The 19790-nt window shown below is 42.5% G+C and overlaps 1 protein-coding gene across 2 annotated transcripts in view; it reads right to left on the bottom strand.

Annotated features, from left to right (window-relative positions):
• pparab (peroxisome proliferator-activated receptor alpha b) overlaps positions 1–18636 on the bottom strand; it is a 31794-nt gene extending 13158 nt beyond the window's left edge. Inside the window, exons 1-3 of one of the 2 annotated variants that reach the window (XM_070830686.1) lie at positions 18430–18636; positions 3860–4108; positions 926–1089 (exon numbers count right to left, since the gene is read on the bottom strand). In XM_070830686.1, the coding sequence (XP_070686787.1) occupies positions 926–1089; positions 3860–4067 (372 nt within the window). In that variant the 5' untranslated portion in view covers positions 4068–4108; positions 18430–18636. Of the gene's footprint in view, positions 1–925; positions 1090–3859; positions 4109–8434; positions 8476–18429 lie in introns of those variants that run through there. The other variant, XM_070830687.1, reaches the window with a different exon arrangement.
• Positions 18637–19790: the final 1154 nt, after the last annotated feature.

Genomic DNA, 19790 nt, shown 5'->3' with positions numbered 1-19790 from the left:
CGATGAACAATCACGTACAGCAGATCCACTGCTGCATGAACACCGAGACATAATCATTCTACGACTGCACAGACTCACACTTCAGTGAGCTGTTGCTCCGATGTGAAGATTTATGTAACGGCATGTTGACATGATGGAGTTACTGAGTTTATTTATCACTTCCTGACATATACACTCCCATGCTGTCCCACTGGATGCACAGTGTGGAGCTGTAGAAAAGCCTCTTGCTTTTTCAGGAGCTGCTTTCCCTTCAGTGACCGACAGAAAATAGCAAAAAATATTTCCAAGAATACAGAATGCTGAAACACCAACAGAGGCTCTAAAACACACGCACATACCTCAAGTTATACAATCTTTGTCCTTCGTGCCTCTTAAAAAAAGCCTTGGGTTGTTCTTCAACATGACTGGTAAACTATTAACTGAATGATTACTGAGCGACCACGTGCAGAGGCTGTACATGGTGTTTGTGATGCTTTTAGGAGTTATCATTAGTCACAAGACACACTGCCTCTGGATTTCTGGCCCTACATGTCCTACTTTCTTCAGCGGTTTACTTCCAAATTTTATTTATTGTCTTGAAATCGGTTGATGTGTAGTCAGAGGGCTCTTTGTGATCCTTGGCTTGTCTGAGCTTGCGTACGAGGGCAGATGGATATTGACAGAAATATTGAATGAGGGAAAGAAAGCAGTAGTTAGGAAAACACTGTGGGAGAAAAGATAAGGAGAGACCAGATAAAGCAGAGACGGGTGATAACTTGGCCGGAGATTCGATCCTCACTAACTCCTCCTTTAACAACCGTCTGTCCATTATCGAGACCCACCTGCTCAGTCGTTAATCCTTACATTGGTCTTGGCTCCAGCAATGTGAAATCTAAAGATAAAACCACTTGTTTGACTGTATAATTCATGTACTCTATCGTCTCACCTTGCAGCCTTCGCAGGCGTGGACGCCATAGTGGTAGCCTGAGGCACGGTCAGCACAAACTCGACACTCCAGGTTGAGAGATGTGGAGGAAGATGAGAACTCCTCCTGGCTCGCTGCCACTCCGTAAACAATCGACGACGGGCTGGACGCTGGCGTCAAGGCATCTACGAAACACCAGCACAGGGGCGATTAAGCATGCCATCGCTGTATTACCCGTGACAATTATACACATCCAAAAGCAACATCCACACCTATGGCCAATTAAAGGATAAGCCTGATGATAGCTTATAATTGTATTATTGCTGACAAATCCCAAATCAATTACTTAATCCTACAAACAAGTACGGTCTGTGTAGCCAAAGCCTGATATAGCTAATAAACAACACCATTGCTCATGTTCCTTTATTATGCTGAATATACCCAATGTAGTCTTATAAATGTCAGAAATAGCCACTAGAGCACAAAATTTGCAGCTGGAAATAGTCCACTGATAAATGCACTACTCACTCCTGTAAATTTAAAATATTGCCAGCCACATCTTTTAAATTCATGATTTTCTAAGCTTCTATAAAAGGCACATTTTTGTCGTTTTGCCAAGAAATCCACAGAAAACTTCACATTTTCTTCTGCTTTGCACAAGGTAGATCCAACGGAGCAAAAGCAGCTTTTTCAAGAGCACCTTAGCAGTTGGTTTTGAGGAAAGGCTCATTGTTGTGCTCAGACTGTCTGAACTACTTTGGTTTCTCTGACGTTCACAATGTTGCCACTGCACAATGAATCAGACAAAACAAAGGCTCTTATTGGCCCCCGCACACAGTATAATCATATCAGATTCGAAAGTAGGAACACACACACACACACACACACACACACACACACACACACACACACACAAACACAGAGTGTATGTCAGTGTTTATAATTTCCATCACTGCTGTAGACTGCTGTCTCGTGATCATGAGATTACAGAATGTGCACTCTTGTGTATGAACTGTACATTTGTGTTGTGTATGGAAAACTGCTAGAAGTGCTCTTTATAGCACTTAAATTCCAACTTTAACATTTTGTAATGTAATAATGTATGTTTGGTGTGGATTTTGCATCAAAGACACAATAGAGTATACTTTCCAAAGGAATAGAAAATAAGTGGATGACTGGACGCTGCCTTATCTTCAGACTATAGTCATAAGTAAGTATTTAGCAGAATGTCAAATGCTGATGGAAACCCTGTCCACTCACACATTTCCACTGTCCAACTTGGGGAGCTGCATTCCCGCAGTTTTTATAGCTCTTTGAAACTGACAATCTGAGAAACATTCCCGCTTCATACACCTAATGGCCAGGTGTGTAGAGGAAGTATAGAGGAACTTAAACTTGTATCTCAAGCTGTGTTTTTCTATTCTGTAACACCATGAAGTCTCTATGATGACAGAACAGCTATTGAATCTTTTGCCTTCGGGCGTGATTGAATGACACTTCGCATGAACTAGTTAATTCCACCTTGATTCCCATTTCTGGGGAAACTCAGTAAACGTGTGTAGATGGTGCAATAGTTTATGAAAGTATCATGATTGATGTCCCCATCACAATTTGTTATAGCCTACAGTACACTAGATACAAGTTGATGTTATCACCAGACAGACAGCATAACAAGTACAAATGTTGTAACTACTTCTGCCTTAATGAATGCGTCTCTGTGATGTGTCAGCTCCCTCTGGCAAAGATCTAGTGGAGTTTAAGTACCGTTTGACCTCTGCCCCAACAAAGACAGTCTTTTGCATCACTGTAACAGTTTATACAGTAGTAGTTATTCAACATTTATTATGTGACAAGCATAATGTGTTGGAGTGGTATTACCGATCCTCCCTATAGACGACAGGTCACGGGGCTTGCTATGGGTTACCAACAGTTTTCCATTTCTACCTTGTGAAGGGAACATGGTTGGTAGAAGTTACTTGGTACCGAAATAGCAAAGATGAAATGTACAAAACAGTGGCACTAAGTCAAGCCACGAGTTGGTTCGAGAGATGCCAGAATGGGGATAAGCGGCATTTGGCACCAGACCTGGAGCTGTGTTCCTGCCTGGTGTAAGTACACATGTTTGAACTGAGTGTGGACGCGAAACAGCATGCCAGTGGTTCTTCTGCGCCCGTCTCTCACTGTTAGGACTCCCAAACACCCATAAATCCTAAACACTGCCTTTTCCATGACATCATCAAATGTTTCCGTGATGCCTTCTCCCCACACTTCTCTTTCTTTTCTCCTTCCCATCCTTCCTTCTCTATCTCTCTCACACCCTCTATTCTTCCAATACACGTTTATCTTTCTGGACTTTTCACGACCTCTTCACTTGCTGCATAATTTGGAAGCAGCGTAAATTTCCCAGATGTCCATGTGACTTTCATTCAGGAGCAAAATGGATGTTTCCAGAGGAGTGGTGCATGGTGGCTAAGGAATGTGTGAATTCCTCATTGGATATGGGGCGAGGAAAAGGGCTGGAGGACAGAGAGGTAAAACAAGGGAGTACAGAAAAATAAGAGAGAAGAAATTAAATAGGGAGTAAATATGGAGGGATTTGACAAGAAATGGGCAGGAAAACGCATCTAAACAGTAGTATAGTATATCTGAGAGAGATAAACTTAGACAAGTTAGATAAAAAGAATGAACAAATGGTTAAGGCACAAGGTTAAATTAGCCTACGTGTGTCCTCTCTGATCATTTAGTTAAAGAGAATTAGGGATTAAAGGGGCTAAAGTGAGTAACCCCTACTCTGACAACACCAACAATAACAACAACAACAACAACGGTAAGGAGATTACACTGAGCTTCTAGGGAGACGTTGAAACGGTGAAACGACAGTGTCCACATTGTCATCTCACCATATCATTAATAATCTAAGGAGATCGTTTCAATTCAATAATAACGAGGGCTCACCTAAAACAGTGGAACCTTCAGAGCCATTGCTGGAGGACTGGTATTCGGGGACATCAAAGGAGCTGAGGGCGTCATTGTCGATGGACTGGGAGATGTCCTGGAACTCCTCTATGCCGCCCATGAAGTCGTCATCGGTGCACAAGGGGCTGCCCAGCACAGAGTCCTCCAGGGGCGAAGGGGGATGGTAGTGGCTCTCCATGTCGACCATCACGGAGGAGGAGCGGGATGCCGGCACTCTCAAACATCAGACTGGAGACAGAGGACAGGGGCAGGGTGAAGAGAGGGGGGCATAAAGGTCAAAGAGGTGATATGGAAACATAGACGTAGACAGAGGAAGACAAGATGATAATTCGTTTCCTCGTCTGAATTTCTAGAGACTCGCGGCTCTGTGAGGCTGTACTTAGATACAGCAGGTTACCATATTCACCATCTTGGGTTAGCATATTAGCATGCTAACATTTGCTAATTGGCGATACACACAAAGAACATGTCAAAAGGCTTGCAGGTGTTTTATGCCAAAGTTAAGGTATTGGACAAATGACAGCTTCGATCTGACGATGGTGCAAAATGAAAATTTAGGGGATCGGCAGAGCGATTACAATCCATCCTGAGGGAATGATTATCTGTGCAAAACATCATGTCAAACAACCCACTTCATTTCGGTCAAAACCAAAAGGGACCCGATCTACTGTCATTGGGATTCATCATCTGGGAACAATGAATGTTTGTACCACATTTCTTTTGCCAATCCATTGAGTAGATGTTGAGATATTTTACTTGATAAGTGAACATTTTGTTGGCGACACAAGAAGAAAAGTTATGGGGTCACCAATGTTGTTGGTGCCAAGAATGTCTGCACACGATTCCCTTGCAATCGAACCAATAGTTGTTGAGGTATCTCAGTCTGGATCCAAATGAGAAACCAGCCGATCAATCAACATTGCCAACCATAAAGCCAAGCCACAAGCACGGCTAAAAAAAAATTATAACACCACTATCAACACCAGATGATGATCAACATGCACATGATTCACCGCAGAATTGGCTAGTACATTTAGGACTAACGAGTAGTGCTGATGTAATGTGCGGCCATCTACACCAACAGGTGCTGCACATTGCTATAGCGGGTCAGCAGGCAGTAAGGGATTGAGGGATATGGAGTATCTTGTGACACAACACAGGCCACTCAGTACCCCTGATCTAGTCACTCCAAATACAGTAACCTTATCCTTACACACCTCATGGTGCTGCAGAAAGAAAAAGATAGAGGGCAGAGAGACAGAGAGTGAGGCACAGAGACATGTGGAGAGATGAATGTAGGTCACTGGGCTGGCTTAGGCTGTGCTGTGAGAGGAACGCTAGGCCTGGGGTGCGCTGGAAAAAGACACAACAGACTGGCTTGTTCAGTCGATGGGTAGATTTAGCTGAATTGCATAATGGGAACTGGGAGGAGCTATGAGATGCACATGAAAGTACACTAAGAAGTGGGCTTGTCTTGTTGGCTAAGCTTAAGACTAGAGGAGGCGATGGACTTTATATTGCATATTAGAACTTCATACATCTGCATTTAAACTAGGTCAATCTTCAGTAAGCCCTTTCCATCAGGCCTCACTAAGACCGTCAAATGGGGGTGGGAGGGTGGGCGTCGAGGGCGAGGGGAGCTATAAGACTACATGACAGCAGCTGCTGGTTGTTCTCAGCCATTCCACACCTTTACACATGAACACCTATAGCTTAACCTTAACTTACCCCTTACTGTGTAATGAACTGTGGGCTTTTTGAGAAGAGAGACTGACTGCATGCCCTCAGTGCTCCCTGCGAGTCTATTTAAAAAGATCAAATGACAGAAATGAATGCTATTCTACTGACGCAGTTGCTGAAAGTGTAGATCATTTGCATACTGTTTCACCTTGAGTGCAGAAGACAGATAAGATTGATGAGGTAAATGTGATTCTATGTCTTATGTGACTGTTAATCTTGCTTTTGGTGACATTTTAACCACTAAAATTAGATTGACAACAATTAGAGGAACCTTGAGAAGGTTCCCACTACTTGCTGAGTGACTACCGGGCAGCAATCCCCTTATCCTTTTAGGGAAAATTTCAACACTGTTGCCGGAAAAAGCAGATCAGTGACCAAAAGCAGATCAGTGACGTAACTGAAACGTAGAAAAATAATGTACAATAATAACAGCAGGACAACAAAGCCTGGCTCAAAGTCTACCCAACTGGTATGGATGGATGTGGCTGTGCGTAATGCGGCATCAACTCTCAGTTTTGAGAAGCAAACCGCTGAGTAAGTTTACATCAATCGCTCGTATTTCCTGCTCGGTTCAGAGCTACATTGATTGCACACAAAAAAAAAAACACAATCAGCCAAGCTACTCCTGCACTGAAAACACATTTGTCAGCACATTTGAGCTTTTGCAAATATATGAAAGAGGGAACTTGATGCTTGGTATGCACATAGTAGCATGTGTGGGTTAGGAATTTGGAAATATGACATTACATTGTCTTTTGAAAACACTAGTAGTGCAATTAAATCTTGTTGAAAACAAACATTTCAGGTCTGAAGCCATTGGGAAAAGATGATAAAAAGTGATAACAAACAAGCATTTTTAGGGTAACATCTGTGTGAAATTTCTTCACGAATTTTCAAGTTTAATACTGGGTCAAGAAGCAGAGAAATTATTCAGAAACCAATGAACTGAATTCTATCATTAAGAATCACAACCCAGAGGAGCTGAACTGAATCTAATAGTAAAGACCCTGAAAATTCCCACCCACTAAAAACTCTAGATGAAAGGAAGCCTGGCATGAGAGCAGGCTGCTTCACTGAGCTACTCACTCTACAATACACTTGTAATTCTGAATGGAGGCAGTGTTACCTCTGCTAGGATAAAGCAAACCTCTTTAGCATTCAGCCTCTAGCTCCTGACCTTCAGGTCTTCCTTCAGAGGACATCCTGTTTCATTTGCTCACTTCATTCAACACTGTCTCATTATAATACTGCTTCAGCAGAAAAAGTAAGAAGCTTCTTGGCCACAGCTTGACTAACATCCATGCAGTCTGTTAAGATAACACTCCATTAACATGGGTAAGTTATTATCTGCTGGTAAGATGAGATGCAGTCCATAAGTCCTTTATCGAACTTCTGACCCCTTACCAGCAGCTAAGAAGCGACAGACCAAGCTAACCTTGTTTTGCCACCAACATTACGCGAGAATGTAAAACACACAGAGCCGCTTAGCTACAGACTGCAGATTGCGGATTGGGATAGAGAAAGACAAAGAGAGACATGGGGGTGGAGAGGAATGTCAGTTAAGCTACATTACAGGGTCTTTATCAGCGATGTGCGAGGCAGAGTGAGCAAGTGAGGCGGACAGAGAAAGAAAACAGCGGTTCCTACGGTAACAGCAAGCCTTTGTCCTTTAGGTCAAGACCTCTCTTGTGCTCGCTCAACCAAGCCTGCTGAGGGCACTGAACACACTGAGAGGTAGATGAGCAAGGTCATACGTGTTTGTGTGAGTTAGGGTTGGGGTTAGGGCTCCAAAAGGGGAGGGAGGGGGGGTAGCGCTGATAAAAGGCCGTGGACCGAGAGCAACCGAGGTCGCCATGACGATGCCATGGCAATGCCGACGCATGGATCACGCTTTGAAATCAGCGTTGGAGGGTGGGCAGCAGGCATTTGAAAGAAACTGCAAGCTTCCACCGGTGGAATTCAATCTCTCATTAAAATCAATAAACCCCATTACAGACCTGTGTGTTAGCAAATGTGCCGCAGCGATCACAGGGCCGGATGTATAAGTGGAGCATAAATAATCCATATAGTCCAATGGATTTCTGCTCAGTTGCTTAACATGCTCACCCAGCCCCCAACGTTATGCTCACCCATCGCAGTCAAGACCCACATTAGACAGACAGGCCATGACGCTAAGCTAAGCTCCGGCTGAGGCACATAAACATGCTCTGAACGTGACCCTACTCTCCCAACAAGAGAAGACACAGAACAGCATGAAGTTAGTATGCACAGCCATTTAAGACCTTCAAGAAAACAATCCATAAATCACCTGCACTATTGAGCCATCACTCTAAGAAGTTCTATCCATCACTCAAGAAGTAGAGTACCTAAATCATGTCATCTAATCCTTTGGCATCTCTGCATCCACACACATACACACAAATACAATCACACAGCCTCAATGCCTAACTATTGTCTCGTGGGAAGCCAATAAAACTCAATGCTTTCCATCCATTGCCATATCCAACAAACAGAAAAGAGTGTTATGACAAGAAAACACAGACAGAGCTGGTACAGAGCAGGACATTAGAGGTGTGTATGGGCTTGTTTCGCTAGGGTGTGGAAAAAAAAAAAAAAACACTTCCAAGGACAATTTACAGGAGAACACACCTTGGCAATGAGAGGAGACAGAAGATAAATTACTCACAACAGACTCAGACTGTCTGTTGTGTCAGAATAAAACCGGTATTGCTACCGGTCTATAAAAACAAAGACTGTCGGTAAGTGTAATTTATAGAACATGAAGACTAGAGCAACAAAACACCTCTGCCCTACCTTCCTCATCCAAAAACTTGAAGTCTTCCATGCAAGTTTGGTCCCTGACAATATGAAAGAGCTTTTATGATCAGCCAGTTTGTGTGTGTGTGTGTGTATGTTTATGTGTGTGTGACAGAGCAGATCACTGGTTAATGTTTAATCCAACCATCCTGTGGTCTGAGTGCTGACAGGCCTGTGAGAATAAGGGCTCCTGGGGGCATAATGGTGGTCTTAGAGCCGGAACATGGGCTGATGGGGCTGTCCCACCAGCTCCGCCTGTCCATTTGTTTGAGGAGTTCACTCTATGAGCTCAGCCTGGACCGTGCCCACAGTGTAAACACTTGAGTGAACCCTTATCACTCAGGACTGATATGCTGGCCGGCGCCCTCTTATCGTTATGGAGATTGACCAAAGTGCAGGCCTGGGGAAGTGATTGACATTGGACTTTAGCTGTGGTCTGGGACAGATGGGCCATATGACAGCTTCATATGAGTTCAATAATCCTGTTATCAGGTCACTTACCTTGCAATTGCAGGGTCAATGGCATTTAAATGTACACCAGACAGAAAATTATATTTTTAGACTTGAAGGTCCAAACTACTTTGTTTGCCAATTTTAGCTCCATCACTATAAATGATTTGCGAGAACCCATCTTACCAGGCTAAAGTTATTCACTTGTGGCCGAACCACAATGGTTCAGACCACTGAAGATAAGCTTCGTCGGCTTTAGGTGCATCGACAGTGAAAATCAACTGTTTGTTCAAAAAATGGTGGCTCCTAAAGACGTTAGTGCAGACGCTGCTGAAGCATCAGTTGTATCTGAACTGGAAATTATTTCTTTATTGAAAGAGCAGCAAAGAATGGCACTTCACCAAACTGGCTTCAGCAAGGGTTTTTAACTACATTTCATGGTTCCTTGACCTGATAAGCCTGTGTTGGATGGTGATAGACAGATAGCTCATCCAGTTACCTGCTAATTATTTTTCAAATCAATCAATCAATCAATATCTATATAGAGCAAATTCATAGCAGTGTTATCTCAAGACGCTTTCCATTAAGGGCAGGTCTAGGCCAAACTCTTTAATTAAGAGAGAGACCCAACGATTCAGGAATCCAAACGTAAGGATACAAGAATCCCCACATGAGCAGCATCAGATATTAAATTAGGCAACAGCGGCAGGAAAAACTCCCCTTTAACGGGAAGAAACCTTGAACAGAACCAGGCTCAGAGGTGGGCGGCTTTCTGTCGAAGACTGTAGAATGCGCCTCCCACTTTACAAACAGTTACTACCGACAACTTCATGCTATAAAGGTTTAGATTTTTGAATGTATTATTCACACATTTCCTGACATCCACTGATTTCCATACATATATGCACAATATGAAAATCTATTAGCAACCTTAGTCAAGTTACTTAATCCATTACCATGAACGTGAAGCCAAGGGCCAAGACATGTAAAATAAATAGCCTATATTAGCCATATATTTATATTAGCCATATATTTATATTAGCCATATGCCATATATTTATATGGCTAATATATTTAGTCACACATAATAAATCCATTAACACCAATGATCCATAAAGTGATTAGGAAATCAACACTGCCTTTTTCTTTAGTCTTAGCTTCATGTATTAGTAACATCAAAGCTGAAATGATAGGATGGATAGCACCTACGGCTTACCAGGAAATATTCAAATAGATTTCTGAATCACCTTGTTCTTACATTTATTTATTCTTTATCTCCATGGTTGTAAAGAAGCTAAATAAAATGTGACTAATAAAATAAAGAAAGATTAAATAATTTTGATGACTCAATTAAGCTACTTAGAGAAGCCTGCTTACTGTAAAATACTGATACTTTCAACTGCGTGAGTTATCTCTTCCTCTCATGGAGGAAAGTGTGACTCAAGATGAGCTCTTGCTTTGGCTGTCAGTATATTTAACACCCACTGCTGCAATGAGAGGAGAAATAAAACAGTAAGTTACATAAAGCCCAGTGGACTCTGACCTCTCCGATGACAGCGTGTTCAGTGTCAAAATAATAATTACAGGCTTGCACACACTCACAAGACAGAGCCAATGCGATTTGACCATAAAACATTGCAGAAGGTGCAATGTGACAGTGTATCGCGTTACCTCAGAGGGTCTGTGGTGACCTGACACTTTACACTGGCTGTTTATAGCACATTATTTGTGGTGGAAAGTGTGTCTGCATGTGTGTGGGTGTTGTGTAGACAAAACAAGCACATGGAAATTTATGCTGACATTCTCTATATGAACTTCAGGTCAAGTAAAAGCAATCATTACCTGCGGTTGTTAGTTGTAGGGGGAACAGAAGATGTAAAAAAAAAAAAAAAAAAAAACTTAATTTAGACACATGGACTTCAGTTTGTTGACTGTATGCCTGACCATAAAGCCAGATGTTTCCTGGTAATTTTATCATTTTAGACCTTCTGGATTAGGTTTAGTTTGCGCGCATTAAATGTTTCTAAATACTTGCATTCCTGCAGATATTTCTGAAGTGTGTTTAACTTGACCTGCTCCTTTACCTCCATATGTTTTGTTTGTCCTAAGGCAGCAAGGGAGGAGGCTTTTTGGCCGTTTACTTGGCTGACACAGTAAGTATTATATAATATAAGTAAAGCATATGATTTACAACAAATCTGAACTTTGTCTGAACATAACAAAAGGTGGTGAACTGAAGAAAGTGATCATGAGGTCATATAAAGGAGACCGGGGTCAGTTGTCACACTTTTATGAATATCTCATCAACAACACATCTTACAGAAGTCATTCTGACATTAGAGGCAAGTTTAAGGTCTTGGGTTGAAATCGGTATCTTTTTCATTCTTACAACTGATTTTAACAGCTAGTTAATAACCATCGAGACACTCTTCTACATTGTGACAACAAACTCATCACATGGTTGGTTGTCCCTACAGTTATCAGTCGGGTTTCACTAAAAAAAAATGTGACCTTAAAAAGCATTTGTAACTTTGACGTTTTTAAGCTAGACACATCAAATCAGTTTTAAAATGAAAAGAATCACTATCTCAATAAAGTCATTGCATTTGTCTAATTGTTTCAACCACAAATTCTAGCAAAGCCATAGTTTCATAATCGCTCATTATGAATATAACATCTAATGGATGTCACTGGTGTGACAGAGACGCCGCCAGAGCAGTCCTACCTTCCGAAAGGTTTTTATGCTAGTTACTCTTTAAATAGCAACTGAAGTAGACCAAAATTAAAGGTATTACCTTCAATTAATACATCTAACAATGACTCTGATACAAGTACATCTAATTGTGAAATGCCTAATCACCTACGCATTTTTATTACAAAAGCAAGAGCAACATGAACAATTTCTCTGACCCATAAAAAATAAAAACATTTTCATCACATCATTCTTTTTGTGTCTTGCACAGAATGGTCAGCTAAAAATCAGCATGACATAACACCAAACCTTTGATCAATATGAGAAAACAGCGCCCTCCCCAACCCGGTTCTTCCCTTCTGGTACCTATTAATAAGACTTGAGTCTGTTTTGTTTTTTTTGCTTTGGATAGACAGCCTCAGGTCATATGGAGAAAAGACACAGCTGCTGTGTAACCTTGATCAGTATAGCCATAGCTTAAATATCTATCCCAGTGTGTTGGATGTATTTACAGCTGAATGATGGGCAGGCTCGACTCTGACTGATCCCAGCTGCAAAAATCACCAAACACCAACAACGCTGTTCTGAAGCAACACCTCCATTCGGTGCCAAACCCTGGCTCCCACTTTTTGCTTATTTCCAAATCCGTCACAAGGATCAATCAGGCCACCATTACAAAATCTTCCTGCAACACATCCAAACTGTAAATTGTGGGGAAAACTGCTGCAATCTTTTCCAGCTGCTTTTATCACTTGTCAGTTGTAGGGCTGCCAGACAGCAAGCGGTACTTGCATGTATTAAACTGGGCCAACAACACCATAAAGAGCCTTTGAGTCACTTGTATTGCCTGTGCGAGTCACCTTAACTTACACTTTTTTTTTATGATCTGTACTATCACCGTGCTGGGTTTATTGTGTTTATTAAATTCGAATGATTTCCCTGCTAGTGCATAAAGCTGGACAGCAGAAATGTGCATTAACGTACAACAAGAACAGAAATTAGCATTTTTTGCTCAATAAAAACTGCAACGAGTGGATATAGCTTTGAATATTGTGTGCAAGTGGGCTCCACACATCGTTACAGACTCAGGAAGCGGTGTGGTGAACATCCCACAGCAGAAATAAAAATATCACACGTGATCAGCACAACGAAGATTATCATGGCCAGTGCCGAAGAGACGAGAATGTTCAAGTGAGTTTGTACTCTCTACCAGTTGCTCCGTCCTCTGAGGCTCATCCAAGTTATAATACCCGTCCCCCGGCAACTCAGGGACACGAGGACACAAGACAAAGCTGTCAGTCTGTGGCTCTGTGAACTTCGAACTTTGACTAACAACCTTCACTGCAGCGCTGCCAAGAAATATAAAATATTTTACATGCTCTAGCTTGATTCAGCAGGACAGAACATGGGTTATTTAAATTCTTAGTATTATGCTAAACGTGTAGGAGTCACTCTGAGAGAAATCTGACGCTAAAGTTAAGGGCTGAAACGACTGATCAACAGAAAATTAAATAACAATAACGATAAGTGATGATAAGAACTGATAAGTTAAAGTGTTTATCAAAAATATTGAGCTTTTGCTGGCTTCTGCTTCATAATATAGTAAACTGAATTAAATTGGGTTTTGAATAGTTGGGTGGGCAAAAAAAAACAAGCAATTTGAAGATGGAATTTTGAAATCCGACAACTTGTGATGGGAATTTTATGAAAATGTTTAGTAAACAATTGATCATGGCAAAAATCTACAGATTATTAAGTTACATCTCCAAACAATCTTTGCACTGCGGTGGGCCCTAGAACTTTCCCAAAATTGTATAAAGGGAGTTTTTACAGTTTCTGCAGACTGAAAAACAATAGAGAGGGGAGCGCCAGAGTGTACAAATCACCAAAACTGAGATGAGATCAACATGAAGCTGGGAGCATTTCTCTCAACTCAGACAGCTGTGTGTATCTTATTACATTTTCCAGCATGACACTGGAGTCCTGAGTTCCCCCTTTCTGGCTGCCAAACCAGCCTACGTGTTTGTGGGGAAGCATGCAGGCCCGGTGACAGAGCAACACTAATTTGCTACTGTAGTGGGATCGCTCAGTGCGACAAGAAACCCAGAATTTTCTTTTGGTGTCCTACATGCACCAAAAGCAAATCTTGAAAAACGGTGTTCCAAGGGCTTATTTATTCATTTCATATAACACACATGCTCCTCCACCCCCTTCTTAAATATAACCAATACTTTGCCAAAAGCTCCCATGTAAGCTACACAGCTGATGCACAGTAGTGCATAGTGGTGCCGTTTCTCATAAAGTTCCCAAAGAACTCAGTCAAAAACAGTAATCTTCATCCAAAACAATCTTTGCCTTGCCTCAACCTTTAGCATGGTCATCCATGTTAATAAGCACCATCAATTTCCATAGTAGCATCAAAGAGCCCTGTTGCAGCAAAAAAGAAAAATTGACACTAGATGGATGCAGCGAAGGCCTCGTTCCTCATTTCTACTACAAAAGCAAATTAGGTCAAAACCGATGAAGATGTTTCTGTCTGAGCTGATAAGTGGGGCTGAAAGAGAGTGGGCTTCTTCAGTAATGGAATTAGAGTGGGAGAGTAGATAAGACCAAGGATAGGTCATTGATGAGGATTTCCACAGGCCTTGGCTCACGTGGATGAGGATCAGATACTGCTTCAACTTTGAATTGGCAACAAAGAGTAAATCTTCCAACAATGAGTCGGCCTTAGACAAACAGGATGTTGAAGAGATGCGACTCTCACAGAAGCAGAGCAGAAACACAGGACTGAGGGAGACAAACGGGTGGCGGCGAGAAAGACATTTCTTCAAGAGATCCATAAAATCCTCCTGTCAAGTCCCCTCAACATTCAGATTCTGCTTACATACAGCGCCCCTCCCCAATCATTAGCACAGACAATCTCCTGTCCAGAGCTGCTTACTGTAAGTCTGGCTGGAGGACCTCAATCCTATTCAACTCAGAGGGACTTTACCATAAGAAAGGCTCAAAGGGGAATAGGCCTGGTTCAGGTGAAGGTCAAACCTGGGCGACAGAGGACACAAGTTGCAAAACAAATGGATGACACACTCAGACTGAAAATAGTACTGCTTTAAATAAAAAAACCGTTGGTGTGGATGTGTTAGTACAGGTACCAGTGAGGGTGTGAAATTTGATACAGGATGTAAACCAAACCTCATTGAGTGTGAAGGCTTATCAGATGCCAAAACACTGATCAGCTGTTTATATCATGACAACAGATTTTACAGCTCGGGATATTTATTACTAAGTTATCAGTTATCAGAGTGGCAGCTTCAAACGGCTTCAAAGTCAACTACAAATGTGCGTTTGCATGCATTTGATGACAACTTTGTGGGATGTTGCTGGATTGCGTTGGACATAAGTTGAGTTCAACTCTTCTGGCGGAGCCCTCCAGGGCCTCAGTGATGAGAATGAGGCAGCGCTTTGTGAGCGCTATTGTCAGTCTGAGTACAGCCTAAAGGCACCAAACGAAATGTTTCTTACGTTTTCAAGCAGTGAAACTCATTCCAAACTTTTCCCACCTTTGCCTCTTTTCATGTGTTAAAATGAGCGCCATATCCTGCTATGCATCATTACCTGTATGTGACAGGACATATATAAGGTTATGTACATAAGTAAGGTATGAGATTTTGGTCATATCGCACAGCCCAACCTAAAAGTGAACTCTGTTATTCCCATCTGAATGATTATCTCATCTTGCCTCACTGTACTCCATGTTTTCAGTCCTCGTTTCAGTGTAGCCATCTGGAACTGCTATAAACATGTGTGCCTTTAAATGTAGTGAGAAGACACTTGGTATGGACTAGTTGGTTTCAGGCTTAGACGCTTATTTCTTTGGGGTTGCTCTCACAAGGTGGGAAATACCAGAAGTGCCCTTGAACCTGAAGGGTCGATAACAAGGCAGTGGTGGAAAAGCTTTAAGGAATTACACTTCCAACTATTTCTCATACATCCAAAACATATGCTGGATGTTGTGTTCTAAGGTAGTAACTCATCTTACACAAGCTCTCTAAACTATGCCCAGTTTCCACCATCTGTGATGCAGGGACTTGACAAACTAGGTCAGTCAGACTACGTTCTTGTTGCTAAACCCACTTACAACACATCTCTTTATGGACTCGCGACAGAGACAAATGATGAACTTCTGATGCTATGCACTTGAGTGCAGAACCCGAAAGTCCTGTTTGAGGAGAAGAGAGGAGGAAACTCACTCTGTTCTTGTTTCTGTGTCTTAAAGTCTGTCACTCCAGGCTGTGAATGCAACCAGGCAGAAGCTGATTACAGGTCTCAGGTTCCTGGAGACAAAACTGTCAGTGTAGAGCAGCACAGCTGGACAGAAACTAGCTGCAGAAAAAACAACAGCAGGGCAAATTCCCTTCAGGCTGAAAGAAGCACAAACACTTGCTTGAGCAGGTGCAGAGTTCAGAGAGTTCAATGCATTTTGCATGGGAGATAATGGCAGTTATGTCCCTTTGACTTTAACAGTGATGTTTTAAGGTCAATTACGAGCACTGAAAGACTTACCACACCTTTAAAAAAATAACACGCTCACTTGTTTGTGCAATATGCAGAGCGAGAGAGAGTGAGTGACTAGTGAAATCTGCATGGAGTAAAGAGAGCACAGGTGGAACTTTTCGTAACTACAGTGGGAAAACCACCCACCTTGGTGCAGTGATGACACTTGGCATTCACCACCGAGTTAAAAACAGTTTGCAAGTTCTGTTTGATCGGGAAAATCTATCTCTTGAGGAAAAAAATAACCTATGAAGTGATTTATTCATCAGTCTAAGAGGAGGAAAGCATTCAAGTTGATGTTTTCAATTTGCCTTAGTCAGTCAACGCAAAAATTAAAGACACAGTCACTTGTGGCTGCATCAAACATTATGTGATTATTAATAATTTTTTTTTATCACACTCACCAGCATGATAAGGGGTGTGAAAATGGTTCCGAGTGAAGACCTTTGATCCCAAGGTGGAAGCCACGTCACTGTGAAGACTGGCTTTAGGGGTTAGCAAACAGAGGGGGGCTCATGTAATAGGACTGAGCTGCAGACTGCAGAACGGAGCATCTGTCTTCACCTTCAAAGTCTCTGTTTTAGGAAATGCGTCAGCAGAGACCTAGAGAGCATAACTAAAAATGTCAACGTTACACGTGTGCATTTAAAAATATAAACAGACCTTCAACCACCACATATCAGTCAGGTGTGACGGGGGTATCTCGTCTGTCCTGATGTCGTCTAACAGTTACACAACAAAAGGAAACGCATTATGTGATTCAAGCAAAGTGAGAAGGTGGATGTCCGTGTAAACGACCAAAAAAGGAGATGCTGAGGGGTTTAACTTTGGAAACACTTTGGACATTTATACTGTAAGAAGCAAATAAGCAAGGATAGCTACAAAAGTTAACTAAATTCACCCATAGGTCCCTGCTGCTTGTGGTAAAAGAAAGGGCATACTGCATTCCTACATCGCTTTGGGGAATGGGACAAGTACAGCAGGATTTGGGTCAAATTTCACTTTCACAGAACAAGAGTGTGATCAAGAAAGGAGCGCTGCAAGGTGGTCTGTTATCCAAAGAGAAACTAAACCATTAGCTGAGCAGCAGAATGTCATGCTCACAGTTTTCACACAATATAAACGCGAGGGCGTGTTTCTGCCTGTGTGCACGCTTGCCATGCAACAGTGTGGCGGTGAAGGCACAACTTGGTAAGCTCTGAGCTCAAATCAGTGATCATCACATGGTGAGCAGCTACAGCTGCATTTTTGAAAGGAATAAATCAGCGAGTCGTTTTGTGACCGAGCTATTTGGACACACTCCTTTTTGCTGCTGCATGTTCACACACAGGGAGAGAAGGTGTCACTGAGACGGAGAGGGCGAGCGATGCCTCGGGGGTTATTTTAGCAGTTATTTCACAGCACCAGCAGCTACATGTGAACCACCGTGCATCAGTCACGTCGGCACCTCGCAGTGGTTTGTGCTGAAAAAGGACTGAACACCAGTTATGGGAGGATGAATTCATGATTTCCAAGCGATATTTCAAGCTCGTCCTGGAGACCTTTGGGGGGGGGGGGAGCATGTGGCCATAACCTCCCAGGTTCAAATCCAGCTGGAGACCTGCAGCATGTCATCCTCACAATTCCTCTGTTTAATATTTGACACTTCAGCAAAATATACTTGAAAGGAAACACTTTAAGCTAGAATGCAGGCCTGAATCCCAAAACTCCATCTCTAATGGAGACAATATTTACACTCAAGGCCACATCATCATTATTATTATTATTATGATGACAGCACCATGTCTCCAGCAGTATTTGCATCAATCCTGACGTGCACTGCTCTTAATGTGTCACACAGTATTGACCTCTTGACATTATTACCATCACTGTCACTAGAGCATCTAACGTGCTCACACTGATGAACAACACTAACATGCACGCTGCAGCTTCTTCATAACCGCCACCAGTGTGACACCCGTGCCAATAACTAGCCTTTGTGCTGAGTGCATGGTTTACTAATGAATAGACATGTTTGCTATTGATGAGCAGGCGCCACTTTAGCTGCGCAGGCGTGCAAACCGAAATCAGATTAGCCTGCCTCCATACAATAACAACGGGCATATAATCCTGCTAGAATGTATCCATGTGCCCAAACTGCCTGCGAACAATCAGTGTGCAGGTTTCAGGCTGCAAACTGATCAAATGCTCCGAGTGAACGCAGCGCACTTAAGGAAATTCCCTCACAGATAAGACTCCAGCTGCAGCAGGAGGGTGCACTGCTTGGGATAAAAGGCCAAAAAATGAAGACATCTACCTTACAATAGACAGCCCAATCCGAAGCCGCCATATCCTCGGAAACGTCGCCGGGTTGAGGAGCGGTCGGTGCGAAATCGAGAGGGGTTTGCAGAGAGAGGAGGGAGGAAAAATAGTCCCCGACCCCTGCCGATTCCTCGTTTGATTCCCAACAGCGCTGCCGCTGTCAAAAATCCCCCACCATGTCCACACAACGCAGAGCCAGGGAGCTCACACCCGCAGGAAGTGACCTCATGACTGACAGCTGGCGGAGGGAAGGCGCACCCCCACCCCCCCTGACACACCTATGGTTTCAGCAAATGGAAAGCGCGCAGCAGTTGCACTTGAGACGGACGCCCCCTAACCATGGAGACGGCAAGGGCGGAAGAAAAGTGCTTTCCTGCAGCGCGGTGCTTGAAACAACTGCTAAGCGAAAGGAAAGGGAGAGGACACGGGTGCAAAAGAGAGGGGCTGGAGTGTGGGACGGATAATCGATTACAGTGTGATAATCAGATACAATGATGCTGAGGGGATGAATGCAGGCTGGCAACATTTGCATACCCATGTCACTGTCCTCACACGACCTCCCCCTGGGTCATCCCAGTGTTCCCTTCTCTCTGCCTACAGTTCAGTACCAAGTCAGTTCAAAGACGTTTTGATGGCTAATAATGTGCTGATCACACAACATGCTGCCAAATGACACACATAAAAAAAAGTAAATGATGCATGTGATTAATATATTTACAGGAGCACATGGAACAACAAGTCGCTGAGAATACTTAAAAGGGGATGATGAGAAACACAGATACAGACAATAAAAAAAAAAAGAAAAAAGTCTGGAAAATTGAAGGCTATATAACAATGATTTAAAGAAAGCCCTACTTGATGTGCGTCGCTTAATTTCAAGCCGTCATATCAGAATCAGAATACATTGAGTTGACCAGAAACTTGACTTCAGATCCCAGCAGCTCTCAGGCACATGTGAAGAATGAAGAACACAAAGGCAAAGACAGCTACGCAAAGGATGAACAATGTGACTTTTAAGAGCAGGCAAGTGCGCGTACTATGTATTTATCATTAACTCAAGCATAACACACTATAAAACTGCTCGAATATAAGACCTGCATTCAGAATTTTACTCGGGGGAAAGTACAAGTATTATCAGCAAAATGTGCAAACAGTACAAAAGTAAAAAAAAAAAAAAATCCTGCAGAATGCCCAGCCAGTGTTGCATTATCACACGATCAGGTCATTAACATTAAGTGGTACATTCATTTTTTTTTACATTTGAACTTCGTCATAGACTGTTTGGTAGTTGAGTCTATAACAATGCATCATATTTTATGAACTGGTCACAGTACAGCTGTTATAGTTATACAATAC

This window comes from Pempheris klunzingeri, chromosome 5 (assembly GCF_042242105.1).
Source record: "Pempheris klunzingeri isolate RE-2024b chromosome 5, fPemKlu1.hap1, whole genome shotgun sequence".
NCBI classification, from domain to species: domain Eukaryota; kingdom Metazoa; phylum Chordata; class Actinopteri; order Acropomatiformes; family Pempheridae; genus Pempheris; species Pempheris klunzingeri.
Note: the sequence above shows the minus strand (reverse complement) of the source record. Positions and strands in the feature narration are given on the sequence as shown.